Source organism: Pelodiscus sinensis, chromosome W, assembly GCF_052426305.1.
Source record: "Pelodiscus sinensis isolate ZL-2025 chromosome W, ASM5242630v1, whole genome shotgun sequence".
NCBI lineage: Eukaryota > Metazoa > Chordata > Testudines > Trionychidae > Pelodiscus > Pelodiscus sinensis.
In genome coordinates, this window is record NC_143084.1 from 9338753 (window position 1) to 9355365 (window position 16613).

The 16613-nt window shown below is 55.3% G+C and overlaps 1 protein-coding gene across 3 annotated transcripts in view; it reads left to right on the forward strand.

Annotated features, from left to right (window-relative positions):
* LOC102454141 (tyrosine-protein phosphatase non-receptor type 11-like) overlaps positions 1-16613 on the forward strand; it is a 125040-nt gene that overhangs the window by 20838 nt on the left and 87589 nt on the right. For 2 of the 3 annotated variants that reach the window (XM_075918570.2, XM_075918571.2), the window contains exon 2: positions 400-522. The exons of the other annotated variant lie outside the window; for it this stretch is intronic. In XM_075918570.2, coding sequence (XP_075774685.2) covers positions 400-522 — 123 coding nt within the window. The remainder of the gene's footprint in view (positions 1-399; positions 523-16613) is intronic. 3 annotated transcript variants of the gene reach the window in all.

Consider the following 16613-nt stretch of genomic DNA (forward strand, 5'->3'; position numbering starts at 1 on the left):
GGCCAGATGGCCCTGGCCAGCCGTCCGCTTCCCCCAGGTCTGGTTCCTCACTGGGTTGGGCTGAGCAGGCTTCTGGCTCCCTTGCTGGCTGGGCCCCAGCTGGCCTTGCAGGCAGACCTTTTCTATCCCTGGCCCCACCCCCGACTTCCTCCCAGGTGAGTCATTCAGGTGAGCCCACCATGGCTCAGGGAGGGGTATTTCCCCCTCGGGGTCAGTGGGTGGCCACTCCAACCCACTACAGGGTTACACTGACATTTTTAGATTATTTTTTGAAGCATAACAATAAAATATTTAAAATCCAATATTGCATCCAGTGATGTTAATGTTATCTGATATTTGTGTGGCAATGTGGCATCATCTACAAAGAGATTCTGTTTTTAAATGATTTTTCTTGTGTAGATGGTTTCACCCAAATATTACTGGAGTGGCGGCAGAAAATTTACTGCTGACAAGAGGAGTTGATGGCAGCTTTCTGGCCCGGCCCAGCAAAAGTAACCCAGGAGATTTTACACTTTCTGTTCGGTAAGTTAAGTGTTTGAGAGGCTCTGTCCTTAGTAACCACTTGGCCCAAACATACAGACGTATCCGGTTGTCACTGTTCTGTGGAGAGCAATTCTGCCAGCACAGGGAAATGAGACTTTTGTGAACTACAAGTTCTTCATTTTTGTCTTCTCAGTCAGTCATGTTGATATTTTTACATTTTCTTCTGCATAGGAACCAAAATATCTTTGGTTTTCCAAGTTGTGCATAGGTTGGAAGTCTGTGGATCCTAGCTCTATAGTGAGCCAGAAAGGTGACATGGCGACCAGTTCGAAATTTGTCCACTCCTTACCTTTTTAAAGGAATCCATTACGGTTCCTGTCCAAAAAGTAGCAGAGGTGACAGCATTATCAAAATCGTGCCTGTAAGATCTATGCTCCTTTATACTGCATATAGTTAGTCAGGATTTACTGCCATGGTGTCTTGACAGGTCTCTGGCTCCGTTTATGATAACTAGAAGGCTGCCTGCGTGTGTGCTCAGTGATGTGTGCTGTGTACACTTGTGCACTTAGTCTCCACAGCAGACCCCAAGAGAACCCCCAGAGACCACAAACCAGATAAGGATCGAAGGTGCCAGGCCAGGTTTATTGCTAAGCGAAGTACAGTAATAGTTGTCAGTAAACTCTACTGAACCACTACGCATATGCAATTCGTAACAATGGAATGACTCAATCAGTGGGAAACTCCCACTGCCCCCTAGATCATCCATTGACTGTCCCCCCAAGACACCACTTTATATACAGGTACAAACAACTTACACGTCACTGCTGATGTGGCAGGTTACCACCCTCTGAGACTACTTAAATACCACCCATCGCCCTGATTAGATCATCTCTATCCATCACGCTGTCATTTCATACCCTTTCCTAAACCTGAATCTGTATCTTTGGTGACTGTGTAACAAGGTCTTTTTTTAATGAGCTGGTGGTACCATGTGCTTTCAAGTTATGACCAGTACCAATTAGTGTTTTACAGTCGGTACTTAGCACCAATTACTGGTGTACACTTGGGCCTATTACCAATGAGTGTTTTGCACTCTCAGCCCTGTTCGTGCCAAGTTCTGTGAGCAGGGGCCTGTCTCTTGCTCACAGCTTAGCTTTGCTGCCTACCTGGTACATACACCCGCCCACTTCTAAAAGCCCCTCCCCCAGCCTTGCAGGAGGGATGACTAGGCCTAGGGATCAACTAATTCTGGGGGACAAATAAAGAAAAACACGGTCACGGAGTGCGGGTCACAGGTTTAAAACGAGGGAACCGGGTGGGGACACCGAGCAGAGAACCCCAGACAGTGCCCACTGCTCCTCAAAGCTGTCAATGGAGCCAGTGGACGCCGCCCAGAGGAACTCTGCCCGGATTCGTGACACAAGGGAGGAACGGAAATAGGCCCCACAGTCGCAGGGAACCCCCTCATCCAGCATCCTCCTCCTCCTGGTGGTGTAAATGGCGGCTTTTGCCAGGGCCAGGAGGAGGTTGACAAGGAGGTCTCACTCCTCTGTGGGGCCACGGATTGGGTGTGCGTATAAAAAGGTGAGGGGAAAAGTGCAGCCGGAACCTGAGTAAGAGGTTCTGGAGGAGCTGGAATAGGGGCTGCAACCTGGCGCATTCCCGGTAAATATGCGCCAGGTTTTCCCTCACGCCGCAGAAGGGGCTGGTGGCGCAGTTCACCCCCATTGCCGACAAGTACACGCCCGTGATCACGGCTCCGTGAAGGAGTCACCAACTCATGTCCCCGATGGGTCGCAGAATTAATGTGGAATATACACTGGTCCATCGGGGTTCCCCACCCTCTATAGGTCGGAGGTAGTCCCACCATTTGGTGTCGGGGTGGGACATGAGGGTGGGCAAATGCAGAGTGTACATGCTCATGCTCCAGGTGTTATCTTGGTGCAGTTCAGAAGCAGACTGGCTGCAAATCCTGCAGCCGGCTGGGGGTCCGCAGAACAGGGGCCCAATAAAAATAGATGGAGGGTTTGCAGGAATGGAGGGGCGGGGTGTACCCTCTCGCAGGGCTCGAGCAGGAAGTCGAGAGTGGGCTGCAGCAAAACCACCTTCATCTCCTGGAGTAGGCGCAGGGGAGTTCGGAGGGTCGAGAGCCCCATGTGCTGAGCGAGCGATCGGGAATCCACCCAGTCCCCCCGTCGTAGTCCAAGAGGTCTACGACCTTGGTGGCTTCTGCCAGGATCAGCCTCCGGCGCACCAAGGGAGACTCTGCCACCTGCACGCACAAGGCTGGATTGTGGAGCAGGGGCTCCGCGAGGAGGTCGGCTCCCTTGGTGGCCACAACGGACCTGGTCGCCGAGAACAGCTTCCAGGTCCGGAGGAGGTCCTGGTAGAATTCCGGCAGTTCTGAGAGGTCTCGCGGAAGACCCCTCGGGTGGATAATAAAGAGCTGCCGGTCGTATCGGAGCCCTCGGAGGTGGCGGAGGAAGGTGCACCCCAAAATGCTCCATGCCGGACTACCTGCACTAAAGAGGAGTCTCTGCAGGGCCTGGAGGTGGAAGGTCCGGACCTGGCTGCACATGCAGACCAGGCTCTGGCCCCCCTCCTCCAGGGGGAGGGACAAGACCCCCGCAGAGACCCAGTGCAGTCCTGGCCAAAAGAACTCCAAAGCTGTTCTCTGGAGCTTGGCCAGGACCTCCAGGTCCAGAGCATGGACAGGACCAGCTGATTTAGTACCAGTGCCCTCCCGCGAAGGGAGAGACACTGGAGCAGTCCTGTCCATCTCTGCAGCTGCTTACCCACCCTGGCCTCCAAACCTTGCCAGTTTTCCGGCGGAGAAGGATGCGTGGCGGATAAATAAACGCCCAGATAGAGCAGCGGACCCTGATGGCCTGAAGCACGGGTGGGAGCCGGCCCGCCACTCGTCCCCGACCACCAGGCCAGAGCTCTTGACCCAGTTGACCCGGGCGGAGGAGGTTGCTGAGTAGATGGCTTGGCAGGCCTCCACCCGCGCCAGGTCGCCCGGGTCCTGGACCACGAGGAGCATGTCATCGGCGTATGCCGACAGGACCAGCCGCAGCTCCGGCTCCCGGAGCACCAACCCCGTCAACCTCCTACGGAGGAGACAGAGGAAGGGCTCGATCGCCAGAGCGTACAGCTGTCCCGACAGCGGACACCCCTGACGTACCCCCCGCCCGAAGCTGACCGGCTCGGTCAGGGTCCAGTTGAGCCTGACCAAACACTCCGCGAGGGCGTACAGTACCCGGAGAAAACCCAGAAAACGGGGCCCAAAGCCGAAGGCCTGCAGGGTGCCCAGGAGATACCCCTGATCCATCCTGTCGAACGTCTTCTCCTGGTCCAGGGGCAGGATGGCGAACGACAAGCCGTCCCTACACCTGAGCTCCGAGAGATCCCGGACCAAGTACAGATTATCAAAGATGCTACAGCCCGGGACGGTGTAGGTCTGGTCGGGATGGATCACGTCCGCCAGCACGGACTGCAGTCGCAGCGAGATGGCCTTTGCTACGACTTTGTAGTCCGTGCTGAGGAGCGAGACGGGACACCAATTCCGTAGGTCACGGAGGTCAACAAGGTGAGCACCGCTCGCCTGCACGACAGAGGGAGGACCCCGCTCTCCGAGGACTCGTCCCAGACGGTGACAAGGTCTGGGCCGAGGATGCCCCAGAACACGCGGTAGAACTCCACGGTCAGCCTGTCCATACCTGGGGTTTTATTGTTGGGCATGAGACGGAGGGCTTCCGAGAACTCGGCCAGAGTGAGAGGCGTCTCCAGTCGGTCTCGGTCGCCCGCACTGACCGTCGGGAGCTCGGTCCAGATCACCTTGCAGGCGTCGGCTTCGTTTGGATCCGGGGAGAACAAACTGGCGTAGAAGGCCCTGGCCCTTCCACGCATCTCTGCCGGATCCGTGAGGGGGGGTGCCGTCCTCTGCCAAGAGGCAGGTGACATGCTTTTTAGCCCCCCTCCTTTTCTCCAGGGCATAGAAGAAGCGGGAGCCGCGATCCGTCTCCCAGAGGAGGTGGATGTGAGATCGAACAAAAGCGCCCCGGGCCCTTTGATTTTCCAGGGCCCGGAGCTCCTCTTGACCTGCCTTTTGGCCCCTCTCCCCTCCTGCAAGAGGGCCCTCGTGGCCCCCAGGATGGAATGGAAGTCCCCCCAGCGCTGAAGGGCAAGCTCCACTTTCTCCTTAGCCCCGTGGGTATCCGTGAGGAATTGGCAGAGCTCGGCCCCCAGCGCTGAGGGGACACTGGACGTTTCCTCCGTCTGGGCCCCCTGAAGGACCTGGCGGGCCACAGAGACGGGCAAACTGGGCTCCGAGCTCCGGCGCGGCGCCAAGAGCAATGGCGCTGCACTGTCCGATCCTGACTCCGGCAAGGGAAAGGGCGGCGGAGGGAACAGAACAGCCCCTATGGAACTGAGGACACAAATACCACCCCCTGAGAGCTGCCGGCAGGTAGTGGGAATGAGATGGCTTCCGCGCGGGTGGCAGTAGTAGAGGGATGTAAGGGCAATTGGGAAGGGGCAGGTGTCACAACGGAGGTTGGAGCGGGGGGAGGTTGGGAAGGAGATTGCGGTGGACTGGTTTCCACAGCAGGGGCGGGGAGAAGGGTGGGCTCAGTGCTGGGCGGTGGGTCAGGGGTAGGAGAGGGAACACTGGTAACGGTTGGCGAGGGATCGGGAATGGGAAGGGACTCGGGGCTGGAAACAGGTGCATAGAGGGCAGGGTCGGGACCAAGGGCGTGAGCGGGAGGGAGGGAAGGGGCGGGAAGGGGAATGGGCACTTTGGACAGGGTTAGAGGGAGGGTCCCCAGAGTGTGGGACACCGATCTGCAGCACCTCCTGAGTGGGAACCAGGGGGGCAGGAGCAGGAAAGGTAGATGGTCATCCCGCCCCATCCGTAGAGGAAGGGGCATCCCTAAGCTTAAGACCTCGCCGCTCGGCACCGGTCGTCGCCCCTAAGGGCTTGGCGGTTTCGGCCCCGGCGCTCGAGTCGGCTGGGCTGGTGGGTAGCACCAGGGGCACCCCAAGTGTGAGGACGGGATCGGCCACCTGGGACATAGGGTGAGGGTCAGTGTCAGGGAGAGGAGGGGGCCGAGGCCAGCTGGTGGAGGGTCGTCATCCCCCTGGGTAAGTGGGGTCAGACCCAGGGCCACGATCTTGTCGAAGATGGAGCTCAATACCATCCCCTCGGCCTCAGAGCCTTCCCCGCCGGCCGCCGAGGCGACACCTCAGCGGTGACGGCGGGGGGCTCAGCTGGTACCAGGGCCGGGGGAGATCCATCCGAGGCCTCCTCAGGAGTGGGCTCCGAAGGGGGGACGAGGCCGTCCCCCCTCGCTGCCATGGCATCCTCAGCTGGCGCCTCCTGCTGTCACTCGCCAGGAGCATTCTCTGCAGCTCTGGCCCCCCTCGGAATCTTTCGGAGGGGGGCCTTCCCACCCTCCCCATTAGAGGGGGGAGATTGAGGCCGCGAACGACGGGCTCTGCGCTTCCCCCGACGAGCGTCCAGCCCTCCGAGGTGGAGGTGGAGGGCTGGTCGTCAGGGGCAAGGCTGGGGGGGCCCAATTGATCTTCGGGGGGGCGTTGAGGCAGGGGAGGGAGAGCAGTGGGGAGGGAAACCTCCACGTGGGGGGGGGGGCCTTCTCCCTCACTCGGCAACGACTGCACCACCCTCTCCTCGGGCACCACAGAGCCGGATGGAGTGGAAGCAGGGCCCGCCTGCTCACTCGGGTACGCTAGAGGGAGCGCCTCCGGCTCCCGGGTAGAGCTGTTGGCTGGAGGAGGGGCATCCGCGGAGGCCGGACTACCAGTGGGGCTGGCGGTGGTAGAGCCGGCGCCCTCCCAGGCCTCCCCCGACCGGGCCAAGGGGCAGTCCCTCCGGACGTGCCCCATCGCCCGGCAGAGGAAGCACCGGGCCTCATCCGTTGAGTAGTGGACCCGGTAGAGGACTCCCTGGTAGGGCACCATAAAGGACCCCTCGAGCGCCACCCCGCCACGTGCCGCCGGCAGCAGCTGCAGCTGTACATGCTGGCGGAAGGACAAAACGTGGCGGAGGGCGGGGTCCTTACAGCCCAGCGGGAGAGGGCTGATGGTTGAAATGTGCCTCCCCATGGTGGAGAGGGAAGGCAGCAGGGCGGCATTGGGGAGGAAGGGCGGGACGGAGGTGAGGACCACCCGTACGCCCAGGTCCTCCAGCGGTTCGAGGGGCACGTGCACGCCCTGTTACCAGATTTGCCCAATACTCTGGGGTATGCTCATTTATCAGGGTTACCCTTATGGGACTGGGGGAAGGTTAACAGTTCTATCAGTGTGCTGTTGGTGCTTACTTGGGCTCTCATATGGAGCTGAATTCTCCCTGCTGCCAATTCCCCCTCCCACTGGAGCTCTCCTGCAGGAACTAGGTTCCTCAGGATGGGGTTCTTCCTACCTTAGCAACACACACAGACACTCACACCCACTAATCAGAGCACGTCTGAGAGGACTGGGTACTCAGCACTCACAAGCTGACCCCCTCATATGTCCCTGGACTCAGCTGGCTGGGTTTCACAGCAATGCCACACTGCACCCTCATGTGCCTTTGGACTCCGTGGGCTGGATTAAACAGCACTTTAAGCTGCCATCCTCATAAGCCCCCAGGTTCAGCACCCCTTATCCCCACTTTCACACCACAGTCATTCACAGGTAAACCACACGATGAGCAAACCCCACAGGATTTTGGGCACTACAGGGATCTTTTGCTTGGGTACAAGAAGCGTTGTTGCAGAGCGAATGGGGAAGCCAAAACAACACCCCTTAAGGAAGAGTGAGCAAAAGAGAAAGAAAGAGAGAGAAGCAACCAGTTTAACAATGAAAGTGATTTATTTCTGAGTAGTGAATAGATATCAAACAGTTACAATATTAAATCTAACAATTACAATATTAAATCTAAATTGAAGCTGATTACACATGTTAGGTAACCATATAACAGTTTACACAGGGCAGGGTCAGGAGGCTATGCTTAGAGAGATGGTTGAGAGAGAGAGAAAAAGAGAGAGAGAGAGAGAGAGACCTCACCACTCCACGGAGCTTGCACTGATCGGGGTTCCCAGATGATGATCGTAGCCGGGGGTCCAGAGGGCAGGAGAAAAGCAGGACAGAGCCCCCAGCACGATCAGACAGGAGATGAAGAAGTCTCAATGGAACTGATGCAGTTTAAGTCCAGGTATCAGAACAGTTTTCTTGGGACAAGGATAGGAGTTTTTCTAGGGATAGTTCAAAGAGAAAGAGGAGAGACAATAGAGACTGATCACCCCTGGCTATGGGGGATGTTCCTTGAACGAGCTCACAATGCAACTAGGCAGTTTCAGTATTTTAGATGTCAATAGGATCGTTACTAGAATTGGTCTGATAATGACTAATTTGGGTATGAGCAGGCTTAGGTTCATTAGCATCTGGAGCAGGGATTTCCCATCAGGCAGTGCTTCTCTGCTTTCGGTGTCCCATAGTTCAGTGCGGTTCCTGCCTTGGAAGAGCTGCTCTCCATTCTGTATGCTAATGAGATGTCCCTCTGTTCCATCTTTAATGTAAATGAGGCTGGGGTGTTTCCTTAATTGTATCACCCTTGTCTGAAGCAGTTTAGGTGTGTCTTCCCTGGCCTTTTCTTTGCTTTGTCTTTGATTCTAGCAGAGGCCTGAGGGAGGGGATGGTTTTCCATGAATGTCACTCCCTGACTCCCCAAGAGCACAAGGCTGACAGGCGACCATGTTCTGGTTCCCCAAGAATCACAGAGCTGGTGGGTAACAGCCCCCCACTGCCAGGCCCCTCTCCACCGCCTCCTGGGCGGCGGCCTCCGAGGCAAGGAAGAACACCGCCTTGCCATACGTTTTGGAGGCCGCCACCACGGCAGAGGCCCTCGCCAACGCCCGCACGTAGTTTCGATGTGGGGCGAGGCGGCGACCAGGAGGCAATGGACTCCATGCCTCCTGGTCATGGTGGGAAAGGGGCCTCGGCCACCAGGGATGGAGCTGGAGGCGGCAGTCGGGGCTGATGATGCGGCGGCACGCTGGGGGGGCGGCAGCAGCAGCCACCTGGGCGTACGCTCTGGGGGCCGGAGGAGGATCACCCCTAGAGCCGGTGAGGGGAACAGCAGGGGAAAGAGGGGCTGCGGCAGATGGCTGGGCCGCAGTGAGCGGGGCGGCCTCGGCCGCGAGAGTTTTAACTTTCCGGGCCGGGCCTTTGCCTTTCTTCCCCCCTCGGCCTTTTTTTCCAGCTGAGGTAGAGGGTCCACCCATATCAGGGGGGACATCGGCCGCGGCAGGCACGGGGCCCGGGTTAGGGGTCGGGAGGTCAGCCGCAACGTTTGACGGGGTCAGTGGCACTGGGGGACCTTTGGGACCTGTGAGGTTAAAGGAGGAGGCCGGAACCTCCTCCATCATGGTGGAGGGGGGCAAGCGCTGGGGGAGGTGGGGAGGGGGTAGGGGAACTCCTCCCCGCCTTTCAGTCGGCAGGGGAGGAGTGGGGACCAGTAAGGGAAACTGGGGAAGGCGGGACATCTGCTCCTCTTGGGTGGGATAAAGGCGGGGGGAGGGGTCAATTGGAAGGGAAGGGTCAAGGAGAGGTGCCAGCAACTCCTCCCCGCTAAGATGGAGGCGGGGGAGGGGGGCTGTAACACTTGTGGGGAGTAGGGGGACCGGGGGAGGGGGGGCATGTGGCAGCTGCTACTCCTTGCCGGCTATAGGCAAAGGAGGAGGGCGCAAAGCAAGGGGCGGGGGGAGGGGAGGGGAAGGGTGAGGGGCAACCACCCCCTCCCGCCAAGTTATTGACAGGGAGGGAGGGCGCTGACAGAGGGTGGGCACTTGTGGGGAAACTGAAAAAGGGACTAGCAGCCACTCCTCCCTGTAAAGATACTGCGTGGGAGGGGGCGCTAGAGGGAGTGGTAAGGACGCACTGGTGGGGGGGGGGGGGGGAAGCAGTTGCTCCTTCCCGCTTGACTGTTTGCAGGGAGGGAGGGTACTGACAGGGATAGGGCACAAGCAAGGGAACCGAGAGCATTTGAGGCCAGCAACCACTCCTCCCTGCAAGGCTGGGAGCAGAGGAGGAGGGCGCTGGCAGGGCAGACAGGGGGAAGGTAACGGGTGCAGGGCGGGGGCCGGCTCCTCCGGCTGCACTGGGGTACGAAAAGGGACTATGGGGCTGTTGGGGGGGGGGGGGTGATGTGCAGGGGGGCTAACTAAAAAGGGGAGGGGGAGGGACAAGTGCTCAGGGCAGGGACCGGAACTCTGGGTGGGGCTACAAGACTGCCGGGGGGGGGGGGGGAATTGGGTGAACAAGGCGGGGCAGGGCAAAGTAAGGGCCAGAAAACAGAACACCAGCCAAATGTGGGTGGGGCAAATAGAACAAACTGAGGCTGGGTGGGGCTGGTCAGCAAACTGAGGGAGGGAGAAGGAAACAGAACTGGCTAATGGGCTGGGGTGGGCAAGGCTTCCAGAGTGGGGAGCAGGGGTGAGGGGCCCCCCAGCCCAACACTGCTGAGGGAGGGGGGCCAAGTCCAAGGGGGGAGCACACCCACGAGCGCTTGTGGGAGGCTCAGTCCTCGCCCACAGCTGCAGCAGGACAGTCCCAGATGACAAAGACGGGGGGAGCAGCCAGCCCCACCGAGGGGCGAGTCCTGGTGGTGCAAGGGTTGGTGGAGGGGGTCGTGGGGGTGGTGGTATGGGGGGGGCAGCTGGACCGGGGGGAGGGCTCCTGCACCTCTCCCCCAGCCCCCCTCTTGGTGTCTCTGTCCATCACCACTCCAAAAGCAGATAAGAGGCTCAGTTCCACAAACAAACCCCCTCCACAGTCCAACTGATGATCCTCATGTGCCTCGGCGGGGTGCAGGTGGTACAGCGGCGGCAGCAGCGGGCGGGCAGCAGCCAGGTGGAAAAGGCCTCTGGGTGGTGGTGCTGGTGGGGTCCTTCTCCTTCTCTGGAGCGGAGGAAGGGGGGGGCAGCCAGCAGGCCCCCCCCCCCCCCCCCCCCCCCCCAGGCAGCAGCAGCATCTGGTGGTGGTGGTGGTGGTGAGGAGCAGCCACTGGAGTGGCGTCCAGGGGAGCAGGCCTCAGCGGGCAGGGAGGGCTCCGGCTGGTGCAGAGGCAGGAACAGGAACGGGGGGGGGGGGGGGGGGGGAGAAGATGTTACACTTTGGTTCGGTGATGTGATGGGAGCCTCAAGGGTTAAAGCCGACTACCCAGTGAAAACTACTGGATGATGGTGAAACAAATGATTTTTATTAAGTGGAATGATTTTTTTTATCAAAACTAACAATTAGCAAATGGTTTTTTAAACTAGTAATTGCCCAATGCTTTTACAGGGTAGAAAACCCTAAACTTAGCTGTACTTAACGGCTGTGTCTACACTGGGCCACTTATTCCGGAAAATCAGCCGCTTTTCTGGATTAAGCTGCGAGCTGTCTACACTGGCCCTTGAATTTCCGGAAAAGCAACGACGCTCTACTGTACAAAATCAGCCGCTATTCCAGAAAAACTATTCTGCTCCCGCTTGGGCATAAGTCCTTATTCCGGAACACTGTTCCGGAAAATGCCAGTGTAGACAGCCCAGTAGTCTTTTCCAGAAAAAAGCCCCGATAACGAAAATGGCGATCGGGGCTCTTTTCCGGAAAAGCGCGTCTACATTGGCCACAGACGCTTTTCCGGATAAAGGGCTTTTCCGGAAAAGCAGCCTGCCAATGTAGACGCTCCTTTTCCGGAAAAACTGAAAACGGAATAGTATTCCGTTTAAGCAGTTCCGGAAATTCATGCCAGTGTAGACACAGCCATCTAATTACAAACTTCTTTTTTTACAATTCAACTATACCAAATCACTGTCTCTAATTTGCTTAACGAAAAATACAAAAACAAAGCCAATATAATAATAATAAAAACTCTGTCCAAAGCCAGCCCCTCTATGGTTATTTTAGGGCAGCTGGTGGAGTTAGTTATAAATCTACTTTTACAACTTAACAACTCCAGGGCTTCTATTTCTAACACTTATATTTAACCTAAATACAACACTACTGCATGACACAAGTTTATACAATTTATACAGTGTGGTTAACGGAACTTAGATACACTTTACAGAATTACACAGTGAAATTAACACAATTTAACTATTAATTAAACCAATAACTAATACATTTAAGCAATACTTACAAATCCAGAAATGATAACACCACAAAGACACACTAGAACTCGGAGCATGCTCAGGACTCGTGCACCCCTATATTTGACTCGAAGGGTGGGGAGGCAGCCTCAGGGTGATCAATCCTTTAGCCGGGCAAAAAAAGACACGTGCCCTCAATACACAGAACCTCCGTCGAACAAAGGGGTAGAGGGTCTTTTATACAAAAATTCGATGTCTAATGCCATGCTAGGGTCTGCATTTGGCAGGGCCTGATAGGCTAGTGATGAGGTAGTATGACAATACTGCCCTATAGGAATTTTCGTGATGTATGCGTGATCCCCTCGTGGACAGGACCAGATGGGGCATAGTTAGTATGAGACAGTTGTGTTTTATTACCCTATGTTTTCTTTTTCCCTTGCCCCTAAGACCGGTCAAGCTACGGTCAAATGAGGCTTATCTGTAAATGCAGCTAGGCGCTATCTAGTCATGCTCACCTCCCTGTTTTCTGGTGCCTCTGAGTCCCAGAATGCCTGTAAGGTCAAATTCCATTCACAAAAACTGCATTGTGCTTCTCATGCTCCTCTGAGTAGCTGGGTTTTGTGTGAGGGGCCTTGTGTGGCAGGATGGGCTATACGCGAAGGCCATGTACAGAAAAAGCCTGCTTTACAACAGAAGAGAGCAGCCCCTGCACCCTGCTGCCTCTTCTCCTTCTCTAGAGTGGGGCGGAGTGGCCGCCCACTGACCCGGAGGAGGAGGAACCCCTCTGGGAAGCCAAACCGGCTACACTTGGTGGAGAATGTGGGTACCGATCCCGCCCCTGACGTAAGGGGTTGAGGGTGTGCCTCAGTGGACCAAAAAAAAAATTTACTTTCCCTTTTTCCTTCTGACTAATATGGAGTGGGATAAAGTTCTCAAGTGTCTGGCTGATGGCCAGCAGCAGCAGCCACTGGTTCTGGTCCATGAATTATCCTCCAGGCGCCCGTCCATGAGCTGTGGCCCAAGGGGTACGTCTAAACTACATGGCTCCATCGACAGAGCCATGTAAACTAGTTTACCCAGCATAGGCAAAGAAGTGGGGATTTAAATAATCCCCGCTTCATTAAAATAAAAATGGCCACCGCGCTGTGCCAACAATCAGCTGATCTGGCACAGCGCGGTAGTCTAGACGTAGTGCGGTCGACAAGGGAAGCCTTTGTTGATTGCTCCGGTATGCCTGGGCTGAGAGGGAGAAGGGAAGTGGCCCAGGGGTTAGTGGGGGCTGTTAAAGGCCCCAGTGCTGGCGAGTTTCGGGCTAGAGCCCCCGCTGAGCCTGTAGCAGCTTGCATCACTTCTCCTGGGGCCCTGGGCCAGGGTGCAGTGGAGTGGGTGGGCCGGTGCCCCCCTGCCAACCACCTACCGGGTGTCAGTCTCCTCCTCGCCACTGCCGCAGGCGATTGGCCTGCACCCCTCCCGAACAAGGAGCCCCCAAACCTCCTGTGTTGGTTTGCTTGGGGCCATGCCCTGAACCAAGGGCCTGGCTGCTCCCTATAAACTGATTGTGTGTGTTGCTGCCACACCCTGAACCAGGGGTTGGCCTAGCTATAAGCGGACTCGGTGGGTGGGTGGGAGAGAGAGTATATAAAGACTTTGTTTGTGTGCTGCCCGCCTGAAGAAAGGCTGGGCATGGACTAGTGACTTGGAGCTTTTAAAGGGCCAGTGCAGTGGGGTGGAGTGGCCACCCATTGACCTGGAGGAGGAGGAACCCCTCCGGGAAGCCAAACCAGCTACAGCCCTCTGTATAGAAAGGATGTGGATGCATTGGAGAGGGTCCAGTGGAGGGCGACCAAAATGATTAGGGGGCTGGAGCATATGACCTATGAGGAGAGGCTGAGGGACTTGGGTTTGTTTAGTCTGCAGAAGAGAAGAGTAAGGGGGGACTTGCTAGCAGCCTTCAACTCCCTGAAGGGGGGTTCCAAAGAGGATGGAGAGAGGCTGTTCTCAGTAGTGACAGGTGGCAGAACAAGGAGCAATGGTCTCAAGTTGTGGTGGGAGAGGTCCAGGTTGGATATTAGGAAAAACTATTTCACTAGGAGGGTGGTGAAGCACTGGGCTGGGTTCCCCAGGGAGGGGGTGGAATCTCCATCCCTAGAGGTGTTTAAGTCCCGGCTTGACAAAGCCCTGGCTGGGTTGATTTAGTTGGGATTGGTCCTGCTTTGGGCAGGGGGCTGGACTTGATGACTCCTGATGTCTCTTCCAGCTCTATGATTCTAAATGTATCTCGCCCCCTTCCAACTCCCCCTCACAAAACTCCCTCTCAGCTGCCCCTGTTTGCAAAGCTCAAAAAAGCCCCCAGTAGCTTTCTCAGCCTTCTGAAATAAAAAATTAAAATTAAAAAAGTTGTCTCCAGTGCAGTCCAAGAACTTATTGGATAGTCTGTGCCCCGCTGTGTTATTTTCCCAACATATATCTGGATAGTTGAAGTCCCCCATCACCACCAAATCCTGCACTTTGGATGATTTTGTTAGTTGTTTAAAAAAAGCCTCATCCACTTCTTCCACCTGGGTAGGTGGCCTGTAGTAGACTCCTAGCATGACATCACCCTTGTTTTTAACCTAACCCAGAGACTCTCAACACTTCCGTCTCCTATGTTCATCTCCACCTCAATCCAAGTGTGTTCATTTTTAATTTATAAGGCAACACCTCCTGCCCCCCCATTAGTGCAGGTAGAGGCAAATTGATCACATAAATGGCTGTCCGTGACTGATTGTAAGGAGCAAACCTGTCTTAAAATGGGTCCCCAGTCTGGGGATTTCCCTTAAGCAGCTTGCCTGGATCCGGCTCCATAGGCATTGGGAATCCTGCACTGGTGCTCCAACATGCCCTCCCCCCCATTCCCCTGTAGAGCTGGAGCACAAAATCTACTGTCTTTCTCCTCAGTCGGGGGCCACATCTCTTTTTTTTTTTTCTTCTCAGTTGTGTGTGGCCCCCGACTATGGGGGTCAGTGGCCCCTGATGCTAACAAGGTTCCCCACCCCTGCATTTCAGGATGCCTTGGGTTGTTCTTTGCAAGTGGTAGTTGGGAGTCTGTCCAGTGTTCCCTAGAACCTGACTGCTCTACTGGGCAGAGCTGGACTCCACTCGGGAGAAAGAGAGAGCACAGAATTCCAGTGAGGCGTCTTGTAGTTGCAAAACACTTTTGTCCCTCATGAGAATTGTGTATACCAGGGGTGGGCAAAAGCTTTTCAGCAGGCTGGATCCAGCCCAGGAGGCAGTTGCAAGCCCCACCCCCTAGCACATTGCCTCAGAGCGGGAGAGGGGCGCAAGCTCTTCTGTTTCTGTTTAAAGGGCTTGCGTCTTCCCCGCACCTTGCCTAGCAGCCATGGGGAAGGCACAAGCCCTTTAAATAGAAACAATTGAAAGGGCTTCTGCCTCTGGCTCCCTAGCAACGTTCTAGAGCTGTGAGCCCTTTTAAGTGCTTCTATTTAAAGGGCTGGCGCCTTCCCTCTCATGTTCCCTGGGGCTGCTAGGCAATGCTGCCTGACAAGTGCAGGGAAAGGGGCCGGCACTTTAAATAGAAGCCCTTAAAAGGGCTCGCTGCTCCCGGCGCCTCTAGCGTGTTGCTAGGGAGCCAGAGACATGAGCTCTTTCAACTGCTTCTCTTCAAAGGGCTTGTGCCGACCGGGCAGCTGCCAGGCAACAGGTTAGCAGTGGGGAGCCAGGAGCTGCAATCCTTGTTATATGAAATCTAAGCTTCCACTCCAGACAACTCTGGGAGGAGGCTAGCCCCCAGCACCCTCCCCTCTGCTCCAGGTCCCTTCCATTGGCCGGAAGTCAGGGGGCAGGGACCCCAGGCCAAGCAAAGCTTCCAGAAGGGTAGCTCTCAACCCCGCTCCTTCCAGGTTGGCCCGTGGCCACTTCTGGAATTTGTAAAGTGGCCCCCTTCAAAAGAAAAAGTTAAAAATCACTTAGGAAAGTTAGATGTCAGCAAGTCACCAGGTCCTGATGAAATGCATCCCAGGATACTCAAGGAGCTGATAGAGGAGGTATCTGAGCCTTTAGCTATGATCTTTGAAAAATCATGGCAGACAGGGGAGATTCCAGAAGACTGGAAAAGGGCAAATATTGTGCCCATCTATAAAAAGGGGAATAAGAACAACCCAGGAAACTACAGACCGGTCAGTTTAACGTCTGTCCCAGGGAAGATAATGGAGCAGGTAATTAAGGAAATCATATGCAAACACTTGGAAGGTAATAAAGTGATAGGGAATAGCCAGCATGGGTTTGTGAAGAACAAGTCATGCCAAACTAATCTGATAGCTTTCTTTGATAAGATAACGAGCCTTGTGGATAAGGGAGAAGCGGTGGATGTCATATACCTAGACTTTAGTAAGGCATTTGATACGGTCTCGCATGATATTCTTATTGATAAACTTGGCAAATATAACTTAGATAGGGCCACGATAAGGTGGGTGCATAATTGGTTGGATAACCGTAGTCAGAGAGTTGTTGTTAACGGTTCTAAATCCTGCTGGAAAGGGATAACAAGTGGAGTTCCTCAAGGGTCTGTTTTGGGACCCGTACTGTTCAATATCTTCATCAATGATGTAGATATTGGGATAGAGAGTACGCTTATTAAGTTTGCAGATGATACCAAACTGGGTGGGGTTGCAACTTCTTTGGAGGATAGGGACATAATTCAAAATGACCTTAGCAAGTTAGAGAAATGGTCAGAGGTAAACAGGATGAGGTTTAATAAAGAGAAATGCAAAGTGCTCCACTTAGGAAGGAACAATCAGTTCCATACATACAAGATGGGAAGCGACTGTCTAGGAAGGAGCATGGCGGAAAGGGATCTAGGGGTCATAGTGGACCACAAGTTGAATATGAGTCAACAGTGTGATGCTGTTGCAAAAAAAGCAAATATGATTCTAGGTTGTATCAACAGGTGTGTTGTAAGCAAAACTCGTGAAGTCATTCTGCCACTCTACTCTGCACTAGTTA